At 50.6% G+C, this 21,580-nt stretch overlaps 1 protein-coding gene across 8 annotated transcripts in view; it reads right to left on the bottom strand.

The window, feature by feature from the left end:
• The window catches only part of SLC37A1 (solute carrier family 37 member 1), a 65,103-nt gene extending 45,058 nt beyond the window's left edge, over positions 1-20,045 (bottom strand). For 2 of the 8 annotated variants that reach the window (XR_010343946.1, XM_064380185.1), the window contains exons 1-4: positions 19,890-20,043; positions 18,224-18,315; positions 16,105-16,337; positions 8,415-8,496 (exon numbers count right to left, since the gene is read on the bottom strand). Coding sequence is in view for 7 of the 8 variants with exons in the window: in XM_064380185.1 (XP_064236255.1) it covers positions 8,415-8,496; positions 16,105-16,160 (138 nt within the window). In the remaining variant the exon portion in view is untranslated. The other 6 variants (XM_064380190.1, XM_064380188.1, XM_064380187.1 and 3 more) reach the window with 6 other exon arrangements.
• Positions 20,046-21,580: the final 1,535 nt, after the last annotated feature.

Genomic DNA, 21,580 nt, shown 5'->3' with positions numbered 1-21,580 from the left:
CGCACAGAGCTTGGGATGGGACGGCCCTTCTGAAACAAACCATGGGCAGAGAGGAGGGAGGCAGAGGGGCCTGAGCGGGCTCTTCCCCAGTGCACTCCTTGGGAAGAGGAACAGCACTTCCAGGACAACCCACATGGTGCGGGGGCCCGTCTTGTTGTGGGGGAAACTGAGGAAGAGAGAATGTGCTCTGTGACTGTGCGTCCCGTCCCCGGTGGCCTCCGTCATTCCCATGTCTCTCTTCTCGGGGGTCTCTGTAGTCATCATTCTGCACTACTCAAGGCTCAGAGGAGCTGCCCCATCAAGTGTGAGTGACGCGGAAAGTGGGGTTCTTGTGGTCAGAGGGGTATCCCTTAGGGGGATCGAGTGCCCATTCAGTGCCCATGAGAACAGAGGAACATCCTTGTGAGCTGGAATCTGAGAGAGGCCAGGGGTCTGGAGGGCAGTGCACAAAGCTGGCTGCAGCTCAGGGCACAGAACACTGGGCAGGTTGCCACCCCAGTCACCAGGCAGGCAGCAGCCAGAAGTCCTGTTCCCCTCTGCAGGAGGGAGTGGCCAACAAGGCTGGCCACCTTCAAAAGGCCAGGGCTTTTGACTCGGGGCTGGACACCCTGATTTATAGCTGGCAGCATGTGGGCCACGTCACTGAGTCCTGGCATGGCACATGGGATGCAGCTGCCCCATGGTCATGTGGCTCTGTCATCATCGCTGGGCTATTCTGCTGTATTTAAACACTGGCCCAAAAAACTAGCCAAGGGCTCTACTTTACAATGTAGTCATCATCTGCCTGGCAGCTCCCTCGGCAGGGTTGGGCCTCCCTGGAGGTGCCACGCTGGCCTCCTGGCATCTCGGGAAGCGAGTGCTTTCATTTGCTCCCTGACTGCTCAGGGGCCCCTGGTGGCTCCTGCTGGTGTTTTAAATTCTCCACTCAAGGTGGACATGAGGGGCTGTGAGGGTGGCGCTGAGACCCAAGGCAGGTGCCTGCAGCCCTTCCTCTCTGTATCAAGCTGGCATCCTCGGCCTTTCTCCATTGACCTGCTGCCTCATTGGACACTTCTCCTCCTTGGCGCCTTCAGAAATCAGGAGCTTCTGCTCGCCTTTCCCTGCTGCCTCTCATGGAACCAATTTGGCCATACCCAAAGGGCCTAAGTGTCACTGCTTCAATTCACCTCTCACTGAAGAAAGCCACAGTCAGGACAGGAACACAGAACACTCCTCTGCTGAGGGAGAATCGTGTGCAGGGATAAACTGAAGTTTCTAACCTTAACCTTGCACAGAAGAAAGGAAAAAGAAATTCTGCAGGCCACTGCTTAAAACAGAATTTTTATATCCTTTGTGATTTAATATTTCTGGGGAGGAACCACCCGTGGAAAACATAACTGAGTAGAAATGCTCCCTTTTGTTCATAAATAAGTAGAAAAGGTTTTCTAGTTTTCTTATGTAATGAGTGGGGGCCCCACATCCTGGTTAGGGACAGAGGCTTTGGCTGCAAACAGGCCTGCATTGAGATCTTGGTGCCTCTCTCTGGCTTCTGACCTTGGTGATGTCACTTACACTCCCTGGCCATCAGTTATGGAGTTGGCATGACAATGCCTGTGTCTTAGGGTTGCTATAAAGCTGGACCATAAATGGAGTGCCCTCTCTGGCCTTCCACCCCTGGGAGGAGCCCAGGAAATGGCCACTGTGAGTCTGGGCACTTCCCTAGCCCTTCTCTTTGATGTTGAAAGGTCATCTCCATTCGCACCCTGCAGCCCTTTTGGAAGGCTGCCGCCAAAGCAATTGGGGTTTCATGTGACTCCAGCACAAAGGGTTGTGAGGATATTTACATAACCACAGGCTTTCAGCAACATGGCTATAGTTGAATATTTCTACAACTTTTATCCGCCAAACATGGCATTCGAGGGACAAGGCAGACTTCATTAGGTTAAGATGAACTGATAAGCAAACCCCTCGCCAGGTGAACAGATCCTCACCAAGGTGCTTTAGGGAAGCACTGTCATTTCTGCAAAGCCATGCCATCCCCAAATACTTGGGGAGGGGGTCAAGTCCTTTGGGAAACGTCTGCTTTCTTAAAAGCAGCTTTCTTCACACAAGTGCCTTTCAACAAGTTACATTCAAACTCAACCAACCTGTGACCTCAGGCAGGTAAAAAACTGATCAGGCCGAAGGCTCCCTGGCAACTGAAATCTACACTTATGATATGGGAGGCAGGGAGGCTGAGCGGGCCTGTCAACACGTGGGTGTCTCGGCTGCCACAGCATCCACGCAACACACAGCAGAACAGCAACAAAAATAAACAGCAGACGCCATCGCAGGTGGAGGGTGGGGGTGGGAGAAGAAAGGGCCAGTCTTCTGGAGGACCGAAGGAAATGGCCAGGAGTCACAGCTTGGGGTGTGCGGGGAAGGCGGCGGGGCCAGGAGCTGGCAGTGTCTTCTGTCTACAGACTCCCTGGCCACATCTAGACCGCTCCCCACCCCTCCCACTGGCAGCAAGAGGAAATCCCGTCCGGGGAGCAGCAGGCAGCTGCATCAGGAATTCCTTTTCGAAGATGGCACTAGAAAAGACTGCAGTGCCTCATTCTACATCTGCACAGACCCATGTGGTCATTTAGGCACAAACATTCGCTGTATTAGCCTGCATTCCACGAAGGCTCCATTCTTTCAAAGCTGAACCTGAGCCACTGTGCAGAGAGAAACCACTCATTTCCCTCCTGGGTTCTCAGCCACACCGTTGCCTGAGACTACAGCCATGGGCCACGTTCTCTGCAGGAGGTACAGGACCTCTACCTACCAGGAGATTATCAGGTGGTCTGGAGGGTGCAGAGCCACTGAGAGGCGACAATGAGAGGACAGGACAAGAGCAGGGGATCTGGGTCTCACTGAATCCCCCTGGAGGACAGTGGGGTTAGGCCAGCTTCAGCCAACACGGTGTGTGTGTCTGTGTGAGTGTGTGTGTGTCTGTGTGAGTGTGCACCTGTGTGTCTGTATCTGTGTGTGTCTGTGTGTATCTGTCTCTGTGTGTTTGTGTGTGTCTGTGTGTGTGCCTGTGTGTGTCTGTGTGCCTGTGTGTGTGTGCCTGTGTGTCTGTGTGCCTGTGTGTGTGTGCCTGTGTATCTGTGTCTGTGTGTGTATCTGTGTCTGTGCGTGTGTGTCTGTCTGTGTGTCTGTGTCTCTGTGTGTGTCTCTCTCTCTGTGAGTGTGTGCCTGTGTGTGTCTGTGTGTGTATCTGTGTCTGTGTGTGTATCTGTGCCTGTGTGTGTCTGTGTGTGTATCTGTGTCTGTGTGTGTCTGTGTGTGTGCATCTGTGTCTCTCTGTGTGTGTGTCTATGTGTGTGCCTGTGTGTGTCTGTGTGTGTATCTGTGTCTGTGTGTGTATCTGTGTCTCTCTGTGTGTGTGTCTATGTGTGTGTCTGTGTATGTATCTGTGTCTCTGTGTGTTTGTGTGTGTCTGTGTGTGCCTGTGTGTGTCTGTGTGCCTGTGTGTGTCTGTATGTGTGAGTGTGTGCCTGTGTGTGTATCTGTGTCTGTGTGTGTCTGTGTGTGTGTATCTGTGTCTCTCTGTGTGTGTGTCTATGTGTGTGCCTGTGTGTGTATCTGTCTGTGTGTGTGTCTGTGTGCGTATCTGTGTCTCTGTGTTGAGTGTGTGTGTTTGTGTGTGTATACCTCATCTGCATTTGATGATCTAGTCAACTTTCTGTGGCTCATTATTAGGCTGTGTGGATGCGCTGATTCTAACTAGTCCTTCACGTTCCTTTCGTTAGGCTACAGGAATTCTCCAAAGCATTATCTAAGTCCTGGTAGAGCAATTAAAGTTTCGGTACCAAAAGTAGGAGCGACCAGACAGGCTCTCCCCGACAGACGACAGCACCTGCCCGAGGCCAGGCTCCCACGATGAGTCACCGATGCCATGTGAAATGCATTAGACACACTTGGGCACAGGCACACAAACGCTCGACTCACGAAAGATACAGAAATAGATGGAGGAGCTTTTTGGTCATTGTTTACTTCTCAAAAATGGAATCATTCTATATATCCTTATGTACATGTTAACTTCTTACTCAAAATACATCCTGGAAATGTTTCTGAGTCAACTGGTTTGCCTCTAATAAACTCCTTTAGGTATGGACTTGTCATAATTTATTCAAGCTTTCACCTACTTATGAGGTTCCCTTGATACCCAGCATCGCTTTTCTCTTTTTCCTTTTTTTGGTCACTACAAACAAAGCTGCCGTAAAGATGCTTATGGGATATTCCTAAGTAAGGTGCTTTTATTTTTAGGGTTAAATTCCCAGAAGCATGTCTGAGGCTGTAGTTTTTATTTCACTGGGTGTCACCAAAAGGTGCTTACATGTGACATCCCATCAAGGACGCATGAAAAATCCTCTCGCCTCATGACCAGTGAACAGGGCTTACTGCTCTGGGCAATGCTGTGCCAGCCAACGAATGCAGTGTTGCCTTAATTTGCATTTGGAATACTGGCAGATTTGAACACCATTCCCATATTTCTTGCAATCCGAATTCTGTGCCTGTGAACCACCTGCTCAGCCCCCTGGCCCACTGTTCCTTTGAGTTGCCTAACTTCACACTCACTCCTACGAAAAACCTAATTTTCTTCCTGAATTTTTACTTTTTGTTTATTACATTCATATCTTTAATCCATTTGCTTTTATTTTATTTTATTTTAGAGATGGGAGTCTCTCTCTTGTTGCTCAGGCTGGAGTCAATGGTGCAATCTTGACTCACTGCAACCTCCGCCTCCCGGATTCAAGTGATTCTCATGCCTCAGCCTCCCAAGTAGCTGAGATTACAGGCGCTCGCCACCATGCCCAGCTAACTTTTATATTTTTAGTAGAGATGGCGTTTCACTACATTGGCCAGGCTGGTCTTGAACTCCTGATCTCAGGTGATCCATCCACCTTGGCCTCCCAAGTGTTGGGATTACAGGCATGAGCCACGGTGTCCAGCCTATTTGTTTTCATAAAATGGGGATTCAATATTTATTTCTTCCTGATGAATAACCAGTTGTGCCAACACCATTTCTGAAATTTCTTAAATAAGCTGTCAAATATTCCATATTTTCTAATCTATTCTACTGACCTTTATGTCCGTTCTCATACAATATCAAGATTTGATTATGGTATTAAAATGTTAATCTTTTACAGATTTTCATATCACAAAATGTTATCTTTTCTACATATTTCTTGATAATTCCTGGATATTCTTTCATACAAACTATAAGATTATTTATTTAATTAAAAAAAACCTGCTAAATTTTTGCTGGAGTTACATTTTATTTAAATATTAACACTGGGAGAATTGGAACTTTCCAAATAACAAGTTTCCCACCCATGGTACATACTTCCAGCTTTTCAGACTTTGTTTTCTATCTGTCACTGAGGATTATTTTATTTTATTTTATTTTATATTTTATTTTTTTTGAGATGGAGTTTCACTCTTGTTGCCCAGGCTGGAGTGCAATGGTGCGATCTCAGCTCTCGGCTCACTGCAACCTCCACCTCCAGGGTTCAAGTGATTCTCCTGCCTCAGCTGCCCAAGTAGCTGGGATTATAGGTGCCAACCACCACACTCGGGTAAAGTTTTTTGTATTTTTAGTAGAGACAAGGTTTCACTATGTTGGCCAGGTTGGTCTCAAACTCCTGACCTCAAGTGATCCACCCACCTTGGCCTCCCAAAGTGTTGGGATTATAGGTGTGAGCCACTGTGCCTGGCCAGTTTTGTCCTTTTAAGTCCTGTGTGTCCAGAGAAGGGTGGGCACACTTACATTCAAATCAGTGCTGCCATCCCCCTGGCTCCAGAGACCTCTGCAGTTTAAGCTGCTCTGAGAAGCCTCTGCTTTCAGGTTTCTGCCCTGGCCTAGTCCAGGGGAAAAGAGCTACCACTAAGATCTGTTGCAGGGTGAGACCCACCTGTCTACCAGTCCGGGCAGACGCTTGCCTTGAGTCCTGAGGCGGGGCCACAGCTGGAGCAGCAGGCAGAAGGGACAGGGTTGCACTTATAACACTACTATCCCTCAGCCCTGGTTTTAGCATCATCATCATAGAAAAAAACACAATTAATCCGCAGTGATCAAAGGTAAGTCTAAACATTCCAGACTCGCTCAAATCTGACCTGCTGTGCCATGTCATTCTACAAATGACATGACAGAATGAGAATCACTTTCTAATTCACAGCCCCTGGTTCGATTTCAAGTAAGCAAATACATTTTGCTTTTGTTTTGCTTACAATGTTCTAGGAAATATGGGCTATAAATAATCACTCAAGTGTTGCGTGGGTCAACAGAATCACTACTACTTGTATTTTTGTTGACGCTATTTGTATCATGAGCTCAAGCACTTGGGCGCCTCACAAGGCACTATAAAGTTTAGGTTCGAGGTGGTGTGACATTCTGATCTATCTTAAAAGGTAACGAACCCCACGGGGTTCAGCCTCAAGCCGATCCACGCCCAGGCACATCGCAGCTGCGAAGTTGGGAAATCTGTGCGTTTAGGAGGCTCTGGGTGTGAAGATGGGGCTGTACTCACGTCATTAAACCCAGACAGACCCTGAGGCACAGAGAGGAAGAGCAGGGCCTTGGAGGCAGCCGGTCCACAGGGAAATCCCCTGAGTGCGCAGCAGCCCTGCCAGGGGGAATGAAGCCCTGAGCCTCAGTTTCCTCACAGGGACACTCACAGGGCTAATGTATGTGGCGCTTTGTCATACCCTGGGGCTCTGTAAGCGGCAGTTAGTTAACTGTTACCTATGACACTGAACTATCAGCTGACCCTGACATTGCCTCCTCAGAAGCCCTAAGCCCTGAGTGGCCTGGACACCACCACACACTAGAGTCGGGGTGGGGGCTTTGAGACGGACCACCAGGGAAGCCGGGAGAGGGACTGGGACAGGGCTCCCACTTGCTCCTGGCTAACAAGGGCCCTCATAGTCATCAGGAGGACCCCAAAATCAGTGGCCTGAAAAAGCCCTCAAGGACCAGCCTGCCTTACACGCTACATCTGCCCCAACAGCCCTCCAGCCCATCAGGTGGCGGCTTCATGGGGACACCCATCCCTGCACGTAGTACTCAGGGCATTTCCCCCACCTGCAAAGCCGGTTTTCTTCCCCTGCGATCCAAACCCAACCTTTCCAGGTCAATCCCAAACCCCCACACAGGCTCCCCAACTACACCAGGTCCTTCGACTCCAAAGCATTCACCAAGTGTCCCCAGTAGTTATTTCTATCGTTATCGTCTGCCATTTTCTTGAGCTGTCTGTATATTTCTCTAACCAGGAAGACAAGAAGTAGCAGTAATCAGACTGATAACGGCTGGTTATGGGAGCCGACTGACAGTGGCTGGTTATTGGTACTGATGTTAGCGTCTCTTGTCAAGTGGATGAGTGTCTCTTAAGGCCCACCACTTATTTTCCTATTCTTCTCTCTTAAAAACCACATTTTTTAAGGTCTACAAATGCTTTCCACAGTCAACAACTTGAAAGGCATGGAGGTTTCTTGCTTACCAGAGGCCAAGGGGGAATTTTAGAATCTTCTGGGTAAATGAATGTTTAACATCCCCTGGAAGCTGCTGGAGAGTGGGGGGCCTAGGCCTGTTGTGAAAGAACCAGCTTCTGGGTTGCCTCTGCAGACCGTGCCGAGCGCAGCCGCCCAGGGCTCAGCCACTGCAGGAGTGGAGGAAGCACAGCTCCAAAGGTCACCGATTTGCAGTCCTGGATCTGGGTCCCTGCCAACTACTGGAGAGCGAGCGAGGGGCCATCGGGCTGTGAATGAGCTGCCCCTGGCAGCAGATGATTTCCTTGTCCCTTCTATGATAGAGACTCAAAAGCCTCTCAGGCCTCTGACGGTCTACAGGCAGGGTGGCATAATTCCAATAAGGGTAAGAAAATTATCCTGCTTTTCTCCAAGTTATAAGTGCTTATTATGTAGGCTTGTCTACTTTAATCTTCTTTTCTCAAAGTCTAGTGGGACACCTGCTGAACGACTTCCTGCCCACCCATCACTCAAACACAAACGCAGTGTTCCAAGAACAGTGACAAGCCACCCCCACAGCCAGACCCAGGGTCAGATCCCACGAACAGCTGGAATCTGGGGAACCATTTAAGATGGGATATATTTGGAAGGAAAAGTCACACAAGGTAAAATAAATATGCAGCTAAACTTTCGAATTCTGGAACTGCCAACTAATACAACTAAAAGTCTACTACCTCTGAAGGTGTAAATCCTAAAACATTTTAAAAACTTTAACTTTAGAAAAGGGAAACTGGAAAACCAAAGGAGCGGAATAACTTGTTTCTAAATAATCTGTTTCCCCCGCGCATCTGCCACCATCCCCACCCGCTGCCCCACAAGCTCTTCAAGTGGGGAACTCCTTACAGGGATGGCAGGCAGTGCTTCTCATGGCTGCTTACCTTCACTATGCTGATAGGCTTTCGAGATAAGTGAAAACTTGCATACAGCAGAAACGTCAAAATAAAAATGAAGGCTCTGTACCTGAAACACAAAACAGTGTGAGAGGACAACATAAACTAACAGAAGTTATGTTCAGAAGACATAAACACTGTGTTCTGAAATCTTCTTATGCTATTACTAATTCAGTTCTATAGCAATTATCAGTATTACTTATATCACTATGATATTGGAACTTTAAAAAATATTGCCACGTTTGCTTTGTCCAAATGGAAACTAAATAGTGTAAGAGACAAGAAAAACCAAACTGCTTTTCCTCTCCTCATGCACAACACACATTCCACACTTCCAACACCAGACATGTACGGCATTCCCCACACACCAAGCAAGTCTCCAGCTGACACTGGGTGTCCTCTAAGTGAATTCAAGTCCGACATGACACTGTCTTCCAGGAGTCAGCACCAGACCCCCACAGGGCGGGGCTCAGTCCAATCAATTCAATTCTGACACTGTCTTCCAGGAGCCAAAATCAGACCCCATAGGGTGGGGCTCAGTCCGAGGCTGCCCCGCTTCACATGCCAATGACAAGACCCAGGCCAAACCCCAGGCTGTGGCCTGCTCTTCTCACCAACCGGCTCTCCATGTGGTGCCCAAGAACCCCTGCTCAGGTTCGATTAATTTGCCAGAGCAGCTCACAGAACTCAGGGAGGGAAACACATTTGCTGGTTATTGTAAAGGGTGTTAGAAAGGATACAGATGAAGAGATGCACAGGGCGAGGGACGGGGCGGGGGCTCGGAGCTTCCGTGCCCTCCCCAGGGCACCACCCTCCAGGAACCTCCCCATGCTGGGCAGCCCGCCAGCCCCCCAAACACTGTCCTTTAGGGAGTCTGTGGAGGCCACAGCACCGGCCACCTCTGCGGGCTCCCTCTACTCCCCAGAGGTCCACGGGTGGAGTTCCAACCTCTAATCACGTGGTCGGCTGCCCTGGCAACCAGTCCCCCAGGAGGCTGTCCAGGAGCCCCAGCCACAGTCACCTCATTAGCACACAGAAAGACACTCAGCACCCAAGGTTGTAGGAGCTGTGTGCTGGGAACCAGGGCCGGAGACCAAATGTGTGTTTCTTATTATTATGTCACGATATCAGAAATATTTGTTTCTTATTATTACGTCATGATATCAAAAACATTCATTTATTTAAAAAAAGCTATAACCAAAGAGAAGGCTGGGACTCAAGATGTACACTTGAACTTACAAAGCAGAATGAGGGTGATGAAACGTGCAGTTTACAAAAAAGCTAACCACAAGTGTCTTGTGTAGCATGCTATCCTGGGCACTAACGATCATATTTATTTTTGGCTCTTTGGTTTCTATGCAACTTTTCAGAAGCACACAAGCAAGGCAGACATATAAATATTTCACGGCCCTCAGAGAAAAAGTCAGTGACGCTGGCAGGCTCTCAATAGGCCAATGACAGAAACACTGGCACAAAGCCCCTTGCTCATTTGGCCAGGAGGAGGGCAGCTGAAAGAGGAGCGTGGAGAGAGGAGAAAGGCAGGTGCCTCGGACAGAAGGTGAAGGGCATCTCCCGCCTGAGTCTCAAGCACCGCCGAGAAAAAGATGTTTTAGGGCAACGGAGAAAGAAGCATTTGACAGGAGAGGAAGGCGAGGGGCGGCTCTTCTGTGTCCAGGGGCACCCCTCCCTACGCTGGAGAACCTGTCCTGCTTCTGGCCTGGGAAGACCAATGACTTCGAATGGTGCCGCCAACAACCTGAATCAATAATTACCTAAGGCGGCGTCCTACACGGAACAAAGAAAGGCAGCGTTTCCGGGAGGCCGGGGCCAAGGGATGGCTTCTCCCAGCTGTACATCTACGTTTATAATGGTGTGATTTACCCGAGGGAACCTTTCCATGAGTAACATAAAATCCTGGGATCCCAGAGCTGCCTTCTTCTCTGGTTACCAGCTAAAGTAGGGGTCAAGTAAATATTTCCAGATTTTTCTTAAAAAAAAAGACCATATTTCAGGTGGGAAAGAAAGGTCGGTGGCTCTGTGGGACTCAAAACTACAACCTTTGGAATGCCTGTGCCTCAGGGGAATGCCCGTGCCTCAACTGGCAGAATACCTGCTGACTGAAGACAGAGACGCCCCTGCGCTACCTTCCTCATCAGGAAACTACCTTCCGACGGCCTTTCTACAATTCTTCCTCCCAGCCCATGGCAAGGGCCAAATGGGGAAAAAGTGAAATTCTGAAAAAACGAGTGTGCAATTTATCGCAAAGCCCAAAGAACAAAGGCTATGTAGGTACAGGGGATTTGCTCCGGACGCCCAGGCCTCTGTCCTCACATTGCTGAAAACTATCCTTTCTGGCAGGGAAAGAAAGTCTCGGCGCTTTGGATAAGGCTCTCTGTTAGGCCACCACTGCTGTTTTCAGCTTCGCTGCCGGTGCAGGAAGATTCCAGGCCCCTGACCTCACCGGCCTTCAGTGCTCACGTGTCCAGCCCACAGCTTGACAAACTTGTCACTTCCACTCCACCTGCTATAGCTGACTAGGGTGAGCAAGGCTGATGGGTGACCCTGATCGGCCCTCATTGGATGACAGGATTTCCTTTTCCAATCTCTTCAAAACGGGTGAACAAAGTTCTCAGGCCGAGTTCCCTCCAGCACCTCCCCAGTCAGTCCCAGCCGAGTCCAGGGAGCAGCTCTCCCGTGTCCACCCACAGCACCAGTTCTACAGGTGTTCTCACCCAGGAGAATCGGAGTTTCACAGTTACCCAGCTGGGAAGGATTTTGAGGAAAGCAGATCTGCCCTGTGAGCTGTGGGTTCACATTCTCCATCCTCCAGCTAGGCAGCCCAGAGGGAAGGCTGTGTCCCTTTGTCGGGCTGAGGTCTACAGAGTGCTGGGGCCCCAGATTGTCAGGGCTGCTTGGGTGATCAGGCCCCGGCGATGCGCTCTGGGCCTCTACCCTCCTCTGCGGGGTGGCTCCCGGCTGGTGCTCGGCAGCACACGCTGAGATGGCCTGAGAACACGGAGGACCACACAGGGAGCATGCCTCTGGAATCCTTCAGTTCAGCCTTGTGTGTTGGGAGATGCTTTAATGAATAAGCCCCTTTAGGAAGAGTCACTGCCACAGCGTAGCCGGGCTCTCTGGGAGAAGCTGTCCTGTGGAATTGGGGCGAAGGGTCCATTTACGCAGCAAACTGGAATTTCCTAAAGACTGAGGAGGAAAACCCTGCATTTATTTAGTCAGGGTCAGGCCAACTCTACTTTTGTTTCCAAATTCGTCCTTCCTCCCTCATTTTCCTCATCTTCTGTACTCAGGACTTGGGGCTTGGGGACAAGGGGGAGGCAGTAGCTGGCGGCTGGACTTTTCTCTTTGAAAGGTCTGACTTCAGCTCCCACGGCCACTGCTACACCGTGGCAGCCACAGTCAGACCGCTGCCTTGCTGGTGGTCACGCCTGGCCTCTGGGCAGGCAGACGCATCACTCTGCAGCAGCAGCCAGGTTACGAGCTCCAAGCCCCGGAAGCCACGCAGCCCTCCCGAAGTCCCTTCTTATTTCCTGATTCTATCCACGTTACCTTCATCGTTTACAAAGCAGATGTTTTCGATATTTGTTTCCTTTTATTCATTTTGTACTGGGTTGAATATTGTCCCCCAAAATTTCATGTCTACCCAAAACCTTAGAATGTGACCTTATTTGGAAATGGGGCCACATGGACATGATTAGCTAAGGTGAGGGCATATTAGATTAGAGTGAGCCCTAATTCCAATGACTGGCGTCCACACCAGGAAGCCACGTGAAGACTCAGAGATGGACAGGAAGGGAGGCCATGTGACCACGCAGGCAGAGACTAGCACGATGCAGCCACCAGCCAAGGGCTGTGGCGGGAGCAGGAGCTGGAAGAGGCCAGGAAGGGCCTGTCCCTAGAGCCTGCAGAGGAAGCGTGGCCATGCTGACGCTTTGACTTTGGACTTCTGACCTCCAGTGATGTGAGAGAGTAAGTTCCCGTTGTTTCGAGACACTTGGCTTGTGGTACCTTGTGACAGCAGCCCCAGGAGGCTAAGATAACGCTTTCATTTTTGTTTTGTGTTAAGTTTAGACTTATGAAAAGAAAGCAAATGCAATAAAACACTAATGGTGGACTCTCTCTGCTCCTCAGTGTTCCGCTTACTTCCTGCAGTTATGGCTACTTATAGCATGCCTGGCCTCCCCCAACATGACAAGCCTCACGTTTCTAGCAAAAACGCAGGTTTCAGCAATGACAGCACCAGATGGGGGTGCCCCTCGGGGCCTCCTCAGAGATGGTCTCGAAGACCATGTGTTCTCAGGTGAGCGGCAGGCAGCCCGCTTCGGGCAAAAGGCTCCATGCAGAACATCTGTCTTCGTGTTTGACTGTCACAACCTCAATCATATGCAAATAAGAAGTAAAGAAACGCTTTTGAGAATTACTGAGTGATACGATTTGGTGCAGAAATTAGTCTGAAGACATCCTCATTTCAGAAACAAGGAAGCCAGACAGAGAAGCGATGCCATGTCCTCTTCAGAGCATCCTGTCAGGAGGCACAGGACGGCCGTGACAGTGACGTTGGTCCCTGGTTAAAGTAATGTCTGCCTCATCGTCCCTAAGTGAAACCACCACGTTTCCCTCTAAGTAATGAATATGGAACTTCGGGAAACCTGCTTTGAGATAATGTAGACATCCAGTTCCTCCAGCTGCCGCCCCACGAAGTGCATCCGTGGGCGTTCTGTGCCTGTGCTGAGCACCCTGTAATGGCTCCCGGCATGGGTGGCTGGCTGCACATCCTCGCCCCACCTGGCGGCCGGCCTCCACTGTTCGGAGCTCGCATTTCTCCTACCTATTCAGTTGTATCAGCAGGACGTGCCAGAGTCTTAGGCTATTTAAGGGCTATCATCCATGACGAGTCTCACTTACTGTGAATCTCAGATTGTCCTAGATCGGGTTGTTTGTAAGCACTTCCTTATTTTCTGGCACGAGACTTTCCAGCTCATCTTTTACTTGTCCTGCCGCAGTCCCGGCATTGGCCACGTCTCCAAGGACTCCTGGCTCCTTTTAATGGGAGATGCCATGCAGAAACCAAGATCCTGGACCAAAGTGTGCTCACTTTAGGGCTATTACTGTTCCTAGGACCTCCCAGTGGGATGCATTTACACACACACACACACACACACACACACACACACACCCCCTTCTCTATTTCTATATCTACGGTCACCAGCTTATCCCGAGACCTATCATTCCAATCCAACCCCACTCAGCTCATTCCAGTTCCCCTCCCTCTTCCCATGTCTGTGGCTCCTCCTCCTTTAAAGAGAAAGCTTCTCATTTCTGTGGGATTTCTGTCAAAAATATATACTCTGGGCCGGGCGCGGTGGCTCATGCCTGTAATCCAAGCACTTTGGGAGGCCAAGGTGGGTGGATCACGAGGTCAAGAGATCTAGACCATCCTGGTGAATACGGTGAAACCCCGTTTCTACTAAAAATACAAAAAATTAGCTGGGCGTGGTGGCGCATGCCTGTAATCCCAGCTACTCAGGAGGCTGAGGCAGGAGAATTGCCTGAACCCAGGAGGCGGCGGTTGCGGTGAGCCGAGATCGCGCCATTGCACTCCAGCCTGGGTAACAAGAGCGAAACTCCGTCTCCAAAAAAAAAAAAAAAAATATATATATATATATATATATATATATATATACACACTCTGAATCGAATCATGTAGATGAGGAAACAACAAAGTTAAAATGTGGCACATTCTATAAAAAGTGGCTTGAACTCTTCAAACATAACAAGGCCATTGTCTCAGAAGAAGGAAAAAAAGCCAAGGTCATAAAAGATTAAAAAAAAAAAAAAGCTGAGGAACAGTGCTAGAGTAGGAGACTAGGCCCACAGGATAACTAAACACAATGTATGAACCGGAATTGACCCTGAACAGAAGAAAAAATGCTGTAACAGATATCTGACATTTGATGGATTTTTTAACATGGACTGTGGATTAGATAACTGTATCTTATCAGTGTAACATTTCCTGATTTTGATCTTTTTGCTGTGGTTTTATAAGAGAATGTCTTCTTTATAGGAAATACATGAGGAGGTATGATGTCTGCAACTTACACTCAAGTGGTTCAGAAAAGTGTGTGTATGAACATACATCTACGCACATGTGCACGCACACACACGCACGCACACACACACACACACTGTGGACGGGCAGCAAGAGAAGCAGATGAGGCTAAATGTTCATCTCTGACATACAGGGTTCTACAGGAACATTCTTACAGATGTTAGTAAGTCACGTGAGTTTGAAATTATATCAAAATAAACTTACAAAATGAAGAAGCTAAACACTCACTACATAAAACCTAAGTGTTCAGGCACTTGTGGCTAGGCTCACAGCAGACACTAAACCCGAGTCAAGAAGAGCAGCACTCTGGCTCAAGAACGCAGATGCCTTCAAGTCAAACCTGAGACATCCTGCGATGCTCCACCAACCAGCAGGGCTGAGAAGCTGCACGGGGCTGAGAAGCTGCACGGGGCTGAGAAGTTGCATGGGGCTGGGGTCTGCCGGGGGCTGCTGGGGGCTGCCGGGGGCTGGCGCGGAGGAGTCCAGTGGGCCCGGAATCGGCCACTGTGGCATCAAGATCATTTTGAGCCAAAGGCTTTTGAGTTCCTGAATTCTCTGATCTGCTGAAAAGCAGAAGTCCCCAGAAGAATTCAAAAGAATCCACCTGTCATCAATCTTGTCCCTGGAGCAGCCAGGGAAGCTGGACTCTTACTCACCACTGGGGATGAGAAGCCTCCACTCTGCACTGAAACAGGAACGATCACAAAAGTACCACACCGACCATCTGCTCTCTTAAGGGCCCACTTGTCTTTCCAAAAGCCAGTTGTTCGCCCACAAGTGCCCTCCTCCCACTCCCCTTGGCCTGTGAAAGACATAGCCCTGAATTCTAAATGCCTCTCTGAGTGACACTTTTCTATGACCTCTCATACATAAGTAAGTGGCGAAATCTCTCTTTTCTCCTGCTAGTCTGTCTTTTGCCATCCCAGGTCCCCCAAAACAGAACCTAGGAGGGAAGAAGCAAAGTTTTTCCTCTCCCAGAAGAGATCAGCAGGACACGTTAGAGGCCAGGGAGCCCAGCTTCAGACTCTGTGCTTGTCAACTGCTTCCTTCTAAGGAGAATGGAATTAACGAGGCCGCCTAAGAGAAGGATTCTCGGAATACGCAAGGAGAGGCGCTCTCTGAACAGAAAGCGGTTCTGGGCTGCACCAGAACGTTTCCTTTTCTCCCTGAAAGCTCTGCCCCAGCGAGGCCACTCATCTGATCTCACAGTTGCATAACTTATACATAAGTGATGTGCTTATTCACCACAGCCGTTTGCTGATTCTGCTGGTAGTCAGTGGTCATTTAGGGACCGTGATTCCTACAGAAACCACTGGAGACCACGCGAGAGCCTAACTCTCTCTGTCAATGCCAGCCGCAAGGACAAAGGACACCTCAGCGGTGTTCCGGGTCACAGCTTCCGCTGCCAACAAGCAATTCAACAGTTATGGGCGAGGTCAGTGATCCAAGTTTTATGTGTTTGATGATAAAACTGGCGCAAGACAACTACCTGCACAGTGGCCCTCACCCATACACTGCTGCATGCCAACGGCCTGGCCCACCAGGACTCACCACTGATCCCTGGAGAATGAGATGATGAAGCGAATGCCAGCAGGGAGTCGAGCCATTTACGTCGCCACTGACCACAGAGCCTCGGTCCCAGAATAAGATGCTTCATAAATAGGTCATGAATCCTGGCTCCAGGTTCTCTCTCTGCTGCCGCCGTCGATCCCACAGGCTGGGAAGCATAGAAAGAAGGTGTCCTGCTGGGTCTTGCCCCTTCCTCCGGGCAGTGGCTCTGCTCTCTACAAGGAGAAGGACAGGCATTCACAGTCCAGCGTCCTGACATTCAACCTTCAGTGTTACTGGCAGAGGTAACCCCACAGATGTACAGTAGCATTCCAGATCAAAGCTGGACGTCTGATATGAGCAGGGGCCCCCACCACAAGTGTTACTAGGAAGAGGTGGAGTACATGCCCTCAAGACAGTTTGTTCTGAGAACCCTGAAATGAATTTCAGATAATGTTCTGATGGTGGGTAAAAAGGAACCAAGGAAATCATCTCTATCTGGGAGGCACCTAGAGATCAACATCAACCCACTCACAAAAGCAAGGATGTGCCCCGCAGTCACACCATGTGCCCAGATATCAGGGCATGCCAGGGTACTGGACTGGCTCAGTTCTACCCCTACGGACCAGGCCACCTTTCAGTCATAGTAACAGAGAAATGTGGGCCTAGACAATAGGGCAGATCAAACCAATCATTCAACTGTGGCTCTGCCATTTGAATCTGAAGGAGGAATGAGCTTTGCCTCTATCTGCCTCTTCATTTTTCATCTCCTGTGGTCACCTCAGAGGTCATAGAAAATCACCTGATTATGAAGTCAGGGCAGAAGGCAGGGCAATATAGGAAGAAATGGGGAGGGAGTTCTGAGAACTGAGAAGGAGCCCAGCACAGCAGGCAGGCCTGGTCTCCCATCCCAAACCCAGCCTCACGACATTCCCGAGTCACTGCATCTTCCAAAACTAATCAGTTCCCCAGATTCGCTTTTGCCTCCCTCCAGAGTGAGCTTCCAAAAATGCACATTCGCCAAGGCTTTTCCCTTACACCACCTTTTACAAAGAGATTCAAAACCCTGCTGAGCTTTTGTCCCAGGAGCTCCCCTCATCTCTTCTCCCTGCTCCAGCCAGAACTACACCTTTCTCCAGGGAGGTCCTCGCAGTGGGTGGATTCATCCCACTTCAATGCCTCCTGCCTCCAAGGCTGACCCTGGGCTGTGTAAGCTGAGGCAGGTCACCTAACCTTTCAGCTCCCTCTCCTTCCAGGCTAAACAATGGGGGCGATATAAACACAAAATGAGATAATCCATGGGAAGCCAAGTGGCCTGGTGTGTAGTAAATGCCCACCAAACACTAGCTGATATTATCCTCATTGTAATTCAAGAAAGGAAGGCCGGACTGCAGGGCAATGTCCTGCTTCCATCTCCTTGTCCAGAATCTAGCGCAGACCACGTGCTCAAGAAACTCACGTTGAATAACAGCCACAAATACTTCAAAACCGCATCTGCTCAAACCTCTAGATTTAAGCAATATTTTGCTCAAAATGGATGGGCTCCAGTCTGGGTCCAGATGTACTCTGGGAAATGACTTAGTGATGACAACTTCAGAGTAAAGAATTTGGTTCAGCAGTATCTGGAAATGGATGGTCAGAAGCAAATGTCTTCCTTCCAGTGCTGCCTCTCCATGCCCAGCGCGTCTGGAAACATTCCACTGCCATCTACTAAATCAATCAAAAGCTTCCAACTCTGATAAAACCTGTGACAACAATATCAAAAACCCAGAAGGCACTGACAAATCAAGAGGGGAAAAAAAACCTCTTTGATTTCTTCTCAAAACAATGATGATTCTTTCTCCTGTAAAATGGGTGAACGGAAAGTGCTGTAAATTCTCATACTGAGTGCAATTAAGATGTGCAAAGACAGTGATTTTACTTTGGGATGTTAAGAGCTCAACTAATGAGGCCCTTCCTTCCCAGCCTGTGCAGCACCACTGAAACCCACTTCATTTAGAGTGGGTCAAGACCTCTGGGAGCATGAACCAGGACTGACATGCTCTCATTTAAGCACCGTGACCACCCTGAAGAGGCAGGGCGTTCATTTCGCAAGGCAGAAAAATGAGGCTAGGCGGCTCGCCTGGGTCAGCTGGGTAAGTGGGGCAGATTCCAGTTTGTCCTGTTCCTCTGAGCCACCTCCTCTCTCCAGCCACTCTTCCTCCTGCTCATCCCCTGCAAAGAAAGGGCAGCAGAATGGAAGCAAATCACTTGGTTTAAACCCAGTTTATGGCACACAGTCCAAGTACATAAAAAGAAGACATACTTTTTAAAAAGTCACTCTATAGGCGCCCCTGGAACTCACCATTTCAGAGAGGAAAAGTGGCAGAATGTCCAGTTTCATTGCACTGTCAAAGACAGCGACTTAGGCCAAGCACGGTGGCTCACGCCTGCAATCCCAGCACTTTGGGAGGCAGAAGCAGGCAGATCACTTGAGGCCAGGAGTTTGAGACCAGCGTGGCTAAACCCAATCTCTACTAAAAATACACAAATTAGCAAGGTGTGGTGGTGCACACCTGTAATCCCAGCTACTCAGGTGGCTGAGGCATGAAAATCACTTGAACCCAGGAGGCGGAGGTTGCAGTGAACTGAGATCACACCACCACACTCCAGCCTGGGCAACAGAGCGAGACCCTATCTTAAAAAAATAAAAAGGATAGTAACTTAGGAAATAACCCATTAGAACACCTTTATTACAACCTGTAAAACTTGCACATGTACCCCTGAAACTAAAAGCTAAAAAAGAAACCCTGTAAGGCACACAGTTTTATACCTATCTCCCGAAAAAACCTACCCTTGCCAACTGTAAAGCAGAATGAGCTGAGGGAAATAAACATTCACAAGCTCCACTCCCAGACCCACTCACATGTGATCTGCGCTGCCTAGAAGGTTCCAGGTCACCTGCGGAGACTCAAATAATGGGGCTAGGGAGTGAGCAAGAGCAGGAGGAAGGTTCAACAGTCTTTTTAGGGCCCAGGTGCCGTTACACATCATCAAAGCGCCCCGACAGATATTTCAAATAATATCAAAGCAGCCCCACAGCCACAGATATTTTAAATAATATCATCAAAGCAGCCCCACAGATATTTTAAATAATCTACTTCGTGACAATTTTTTTTTTTTAAACGGGGTCTCACTTCACAGGCAAAGACGGGTGAGAAAGTCAATTCTCCAAAAGTTTTCATGCATTTTTTTTTTTAAATCAAGAAATGGAACACAACTTCCTTTCCAGAGTACACACTTTCCATGGCTTTTTGCTTTTAAAGGAGCTTTCCATATTAAATGGAAATGGTCACTATCTCTTTCCCCTTGGCTGAAGTACAAGGAAGCTGAATTCCATCTGCACCACCTCCTTTACCTGCCCCCAACCCCCAACAAACAGAACATCACAGGTGGGCTGCACAAAACAGAACGTGTAAACGCAGTTCCAAAATGACTTGGAGAATCACAGAAGGTCTGGAGCCAGGGATTTTCAAGCTTGCCCTAAAAGAGGATTAATAAAGAAACAACGGGGAAGTCTAAAATATTTATCCACTTACACAACTTCTGACAATTTAAGTTCAAGGGCCGGCAGGCAGGCAGGCAGCTTCCAGGCTAAGAGCTAAGGGAGACCCAAAGGGCAGGCTTTGCAATTGCTCCATTTAGAAATTCAAACCCGGGGACGCGGGCTGGAGTGCTGGTGGAGTGGGGGTGTTAAGGGGCTTGGCCAGTATCCTTCGTTCAAATGCAAATCTTTAGATCACACGTACCTTCTCGGTCACCAGAATCACGGCGTGGGCCGCAAAGGCTGGAGGACTGGTGGCCAGCGGCGAGGGGTCTTCCCGGCGCGTCAAGCCCTTTATTATAAACCGAGAAGGTCGCTGTCACTCGCGCTGGCCAGGAGGCCCACAGGCTCCGGGAACCAGCTGCTCGGCCGACAAACAACGCAAAGGCCCAGGGTGCCGGCGCTTCGAGCCAGCGTTCCGTGCCGGCTCCTCCCTGGGCGGCTGGTCCCCGGAGGAGGTGAATTCCGCGGGCACGCCCACGTCCCCATCGCGGCAGACAATGCGCAGGGTCCCCTCCTGCCGGCTCTCTGGACCCTCAGCTGTCACCGCGGCCCAGGCCGGGGTGGGCAGGGGACCTGGCCGGACAGCTCAGCTCGCCCCTGCCGGGGACTCCGTGGAGCGGCTGCCGACCCTGTGCCCGCTCCCTCTGCCTCCACTTCCCCAGAATCCCCGCGTCGCCCCGGTCCGGGAACGCCCGGCATTGTTGCCGAGGGCCACTCTTCTAGATGTGGTATTTCAAATACTCCCCTCCGCGAAAAGAGCTTGAGACCGTCGCCGGCTCTGCGAAAACACCCAAACCAACCCCCACCTCCCTCCCAAAAAAAGAAAAGGAAGGAGGAGAGGAGCCGAGCTCCGACTGCGCAGGGCCCGGCGTCCGGCTCCCTGCGGGTGCGGCAGGTGCGGAGCGGCTGCGGCGCCCGAGCGTCGGCGGCCCGGCAGGTGCGAGCGGTGGGGCTGGGGGTCCCCACCTCCCCGCCCGACCCCGGCCCCGCGTCTCACCTGCGCCACCGAGGCCCGCGCACCGCAGCCCGGCCCGGCCGCCGCGGGCGCTTCCTGCTCGCGACTTCCTGGAGCGGCGCGCTGGAGGCCCCGCCGCCCTTTCACTTTCCCCGGCCCGCGGGGCTCCGGCGGGGCCGTGCGGCTCCTCCCCTTCCCCAGCCGCCCCGACCCCAGGCCCCGGCCCCGGTCCCGACCCCGGCGCGCCCAGAGTCGCACCCGCCCCGGGGCCACCGGACGGGGGCGCCTCCAAATCTTGCGGCGCTGCCGGTCCTCTGCCGGCGCCCCCGGGTCGTGGTCCGCACCTTCCCTGGCTCCGAAGTCGCACTGGCTGTCGCTGGCACGCTCCCCACCGCCTCCGGGCAGTCCCCGGCGGCCTCTGCACCGCGGGCGCTCTGTTCTCCAGGAGGGTCTTCCCCACAGGCGGCGAGGGTCACACGCCGCCGCTCCCCACCCCCAAAGAGGGCCCTTCCTTGGCCTCCCGGTTTTTATTCCTATTGTGTCTTCTCAAGGGGCACAATCGTGAAGACTAGCACTCCACAGCGTGGAAATGGGCACGCGGATATGGCTCTGTCGAACCAACCTGTAAGCCAACTCGTGTCCCACCTCGTAGGCATGTGACAGATGAGGCTCCCGTGAGGCTGGAGAAGCCCACACGGGTTCTTACAGTTGCTGGCAGGTGCCCTGGCACAGCTCCCACTTCACCCCGGGAACAACTATTCTCCTTCGGCAGCCAAGGGAGAGGCCTGGCCATCCCCCTGGAAGCTACTGGAGAACACCAACGGCGGACCACAGCATGGCTTTAGAGCAGATGGGGTTCCCAGGCCGCTCCTCCAGGAAGACCAAAGTGAGGCAGAGGGGAAATTTTCCGGGAAAAGCCTACCCCTGGATAAAACAAT

Source organism: Aotus nancymaae, unplaced genomic scaffold (assembly GCF_030222135.1).
Source record: "Aotus nancymaae isolate 86718 unplaced genomic scaffold, 86718_ANA_hifiasm-v0.15.2.pri h1tg000022l_1, whole genome shotgun sequence".
Classification (NCBI taxonomy): domain Eukaryota; kingdom Metazoa; phylum Chordata; class Mammalia; order Primates; family Aotidae; genus Aotus; species Aotus nancymaae.
The sequence above is the reverse complement of the archived record's forward strand: the minus strand, read 5'-3'. Positions and strand labels throughout refer to the sequence as shown.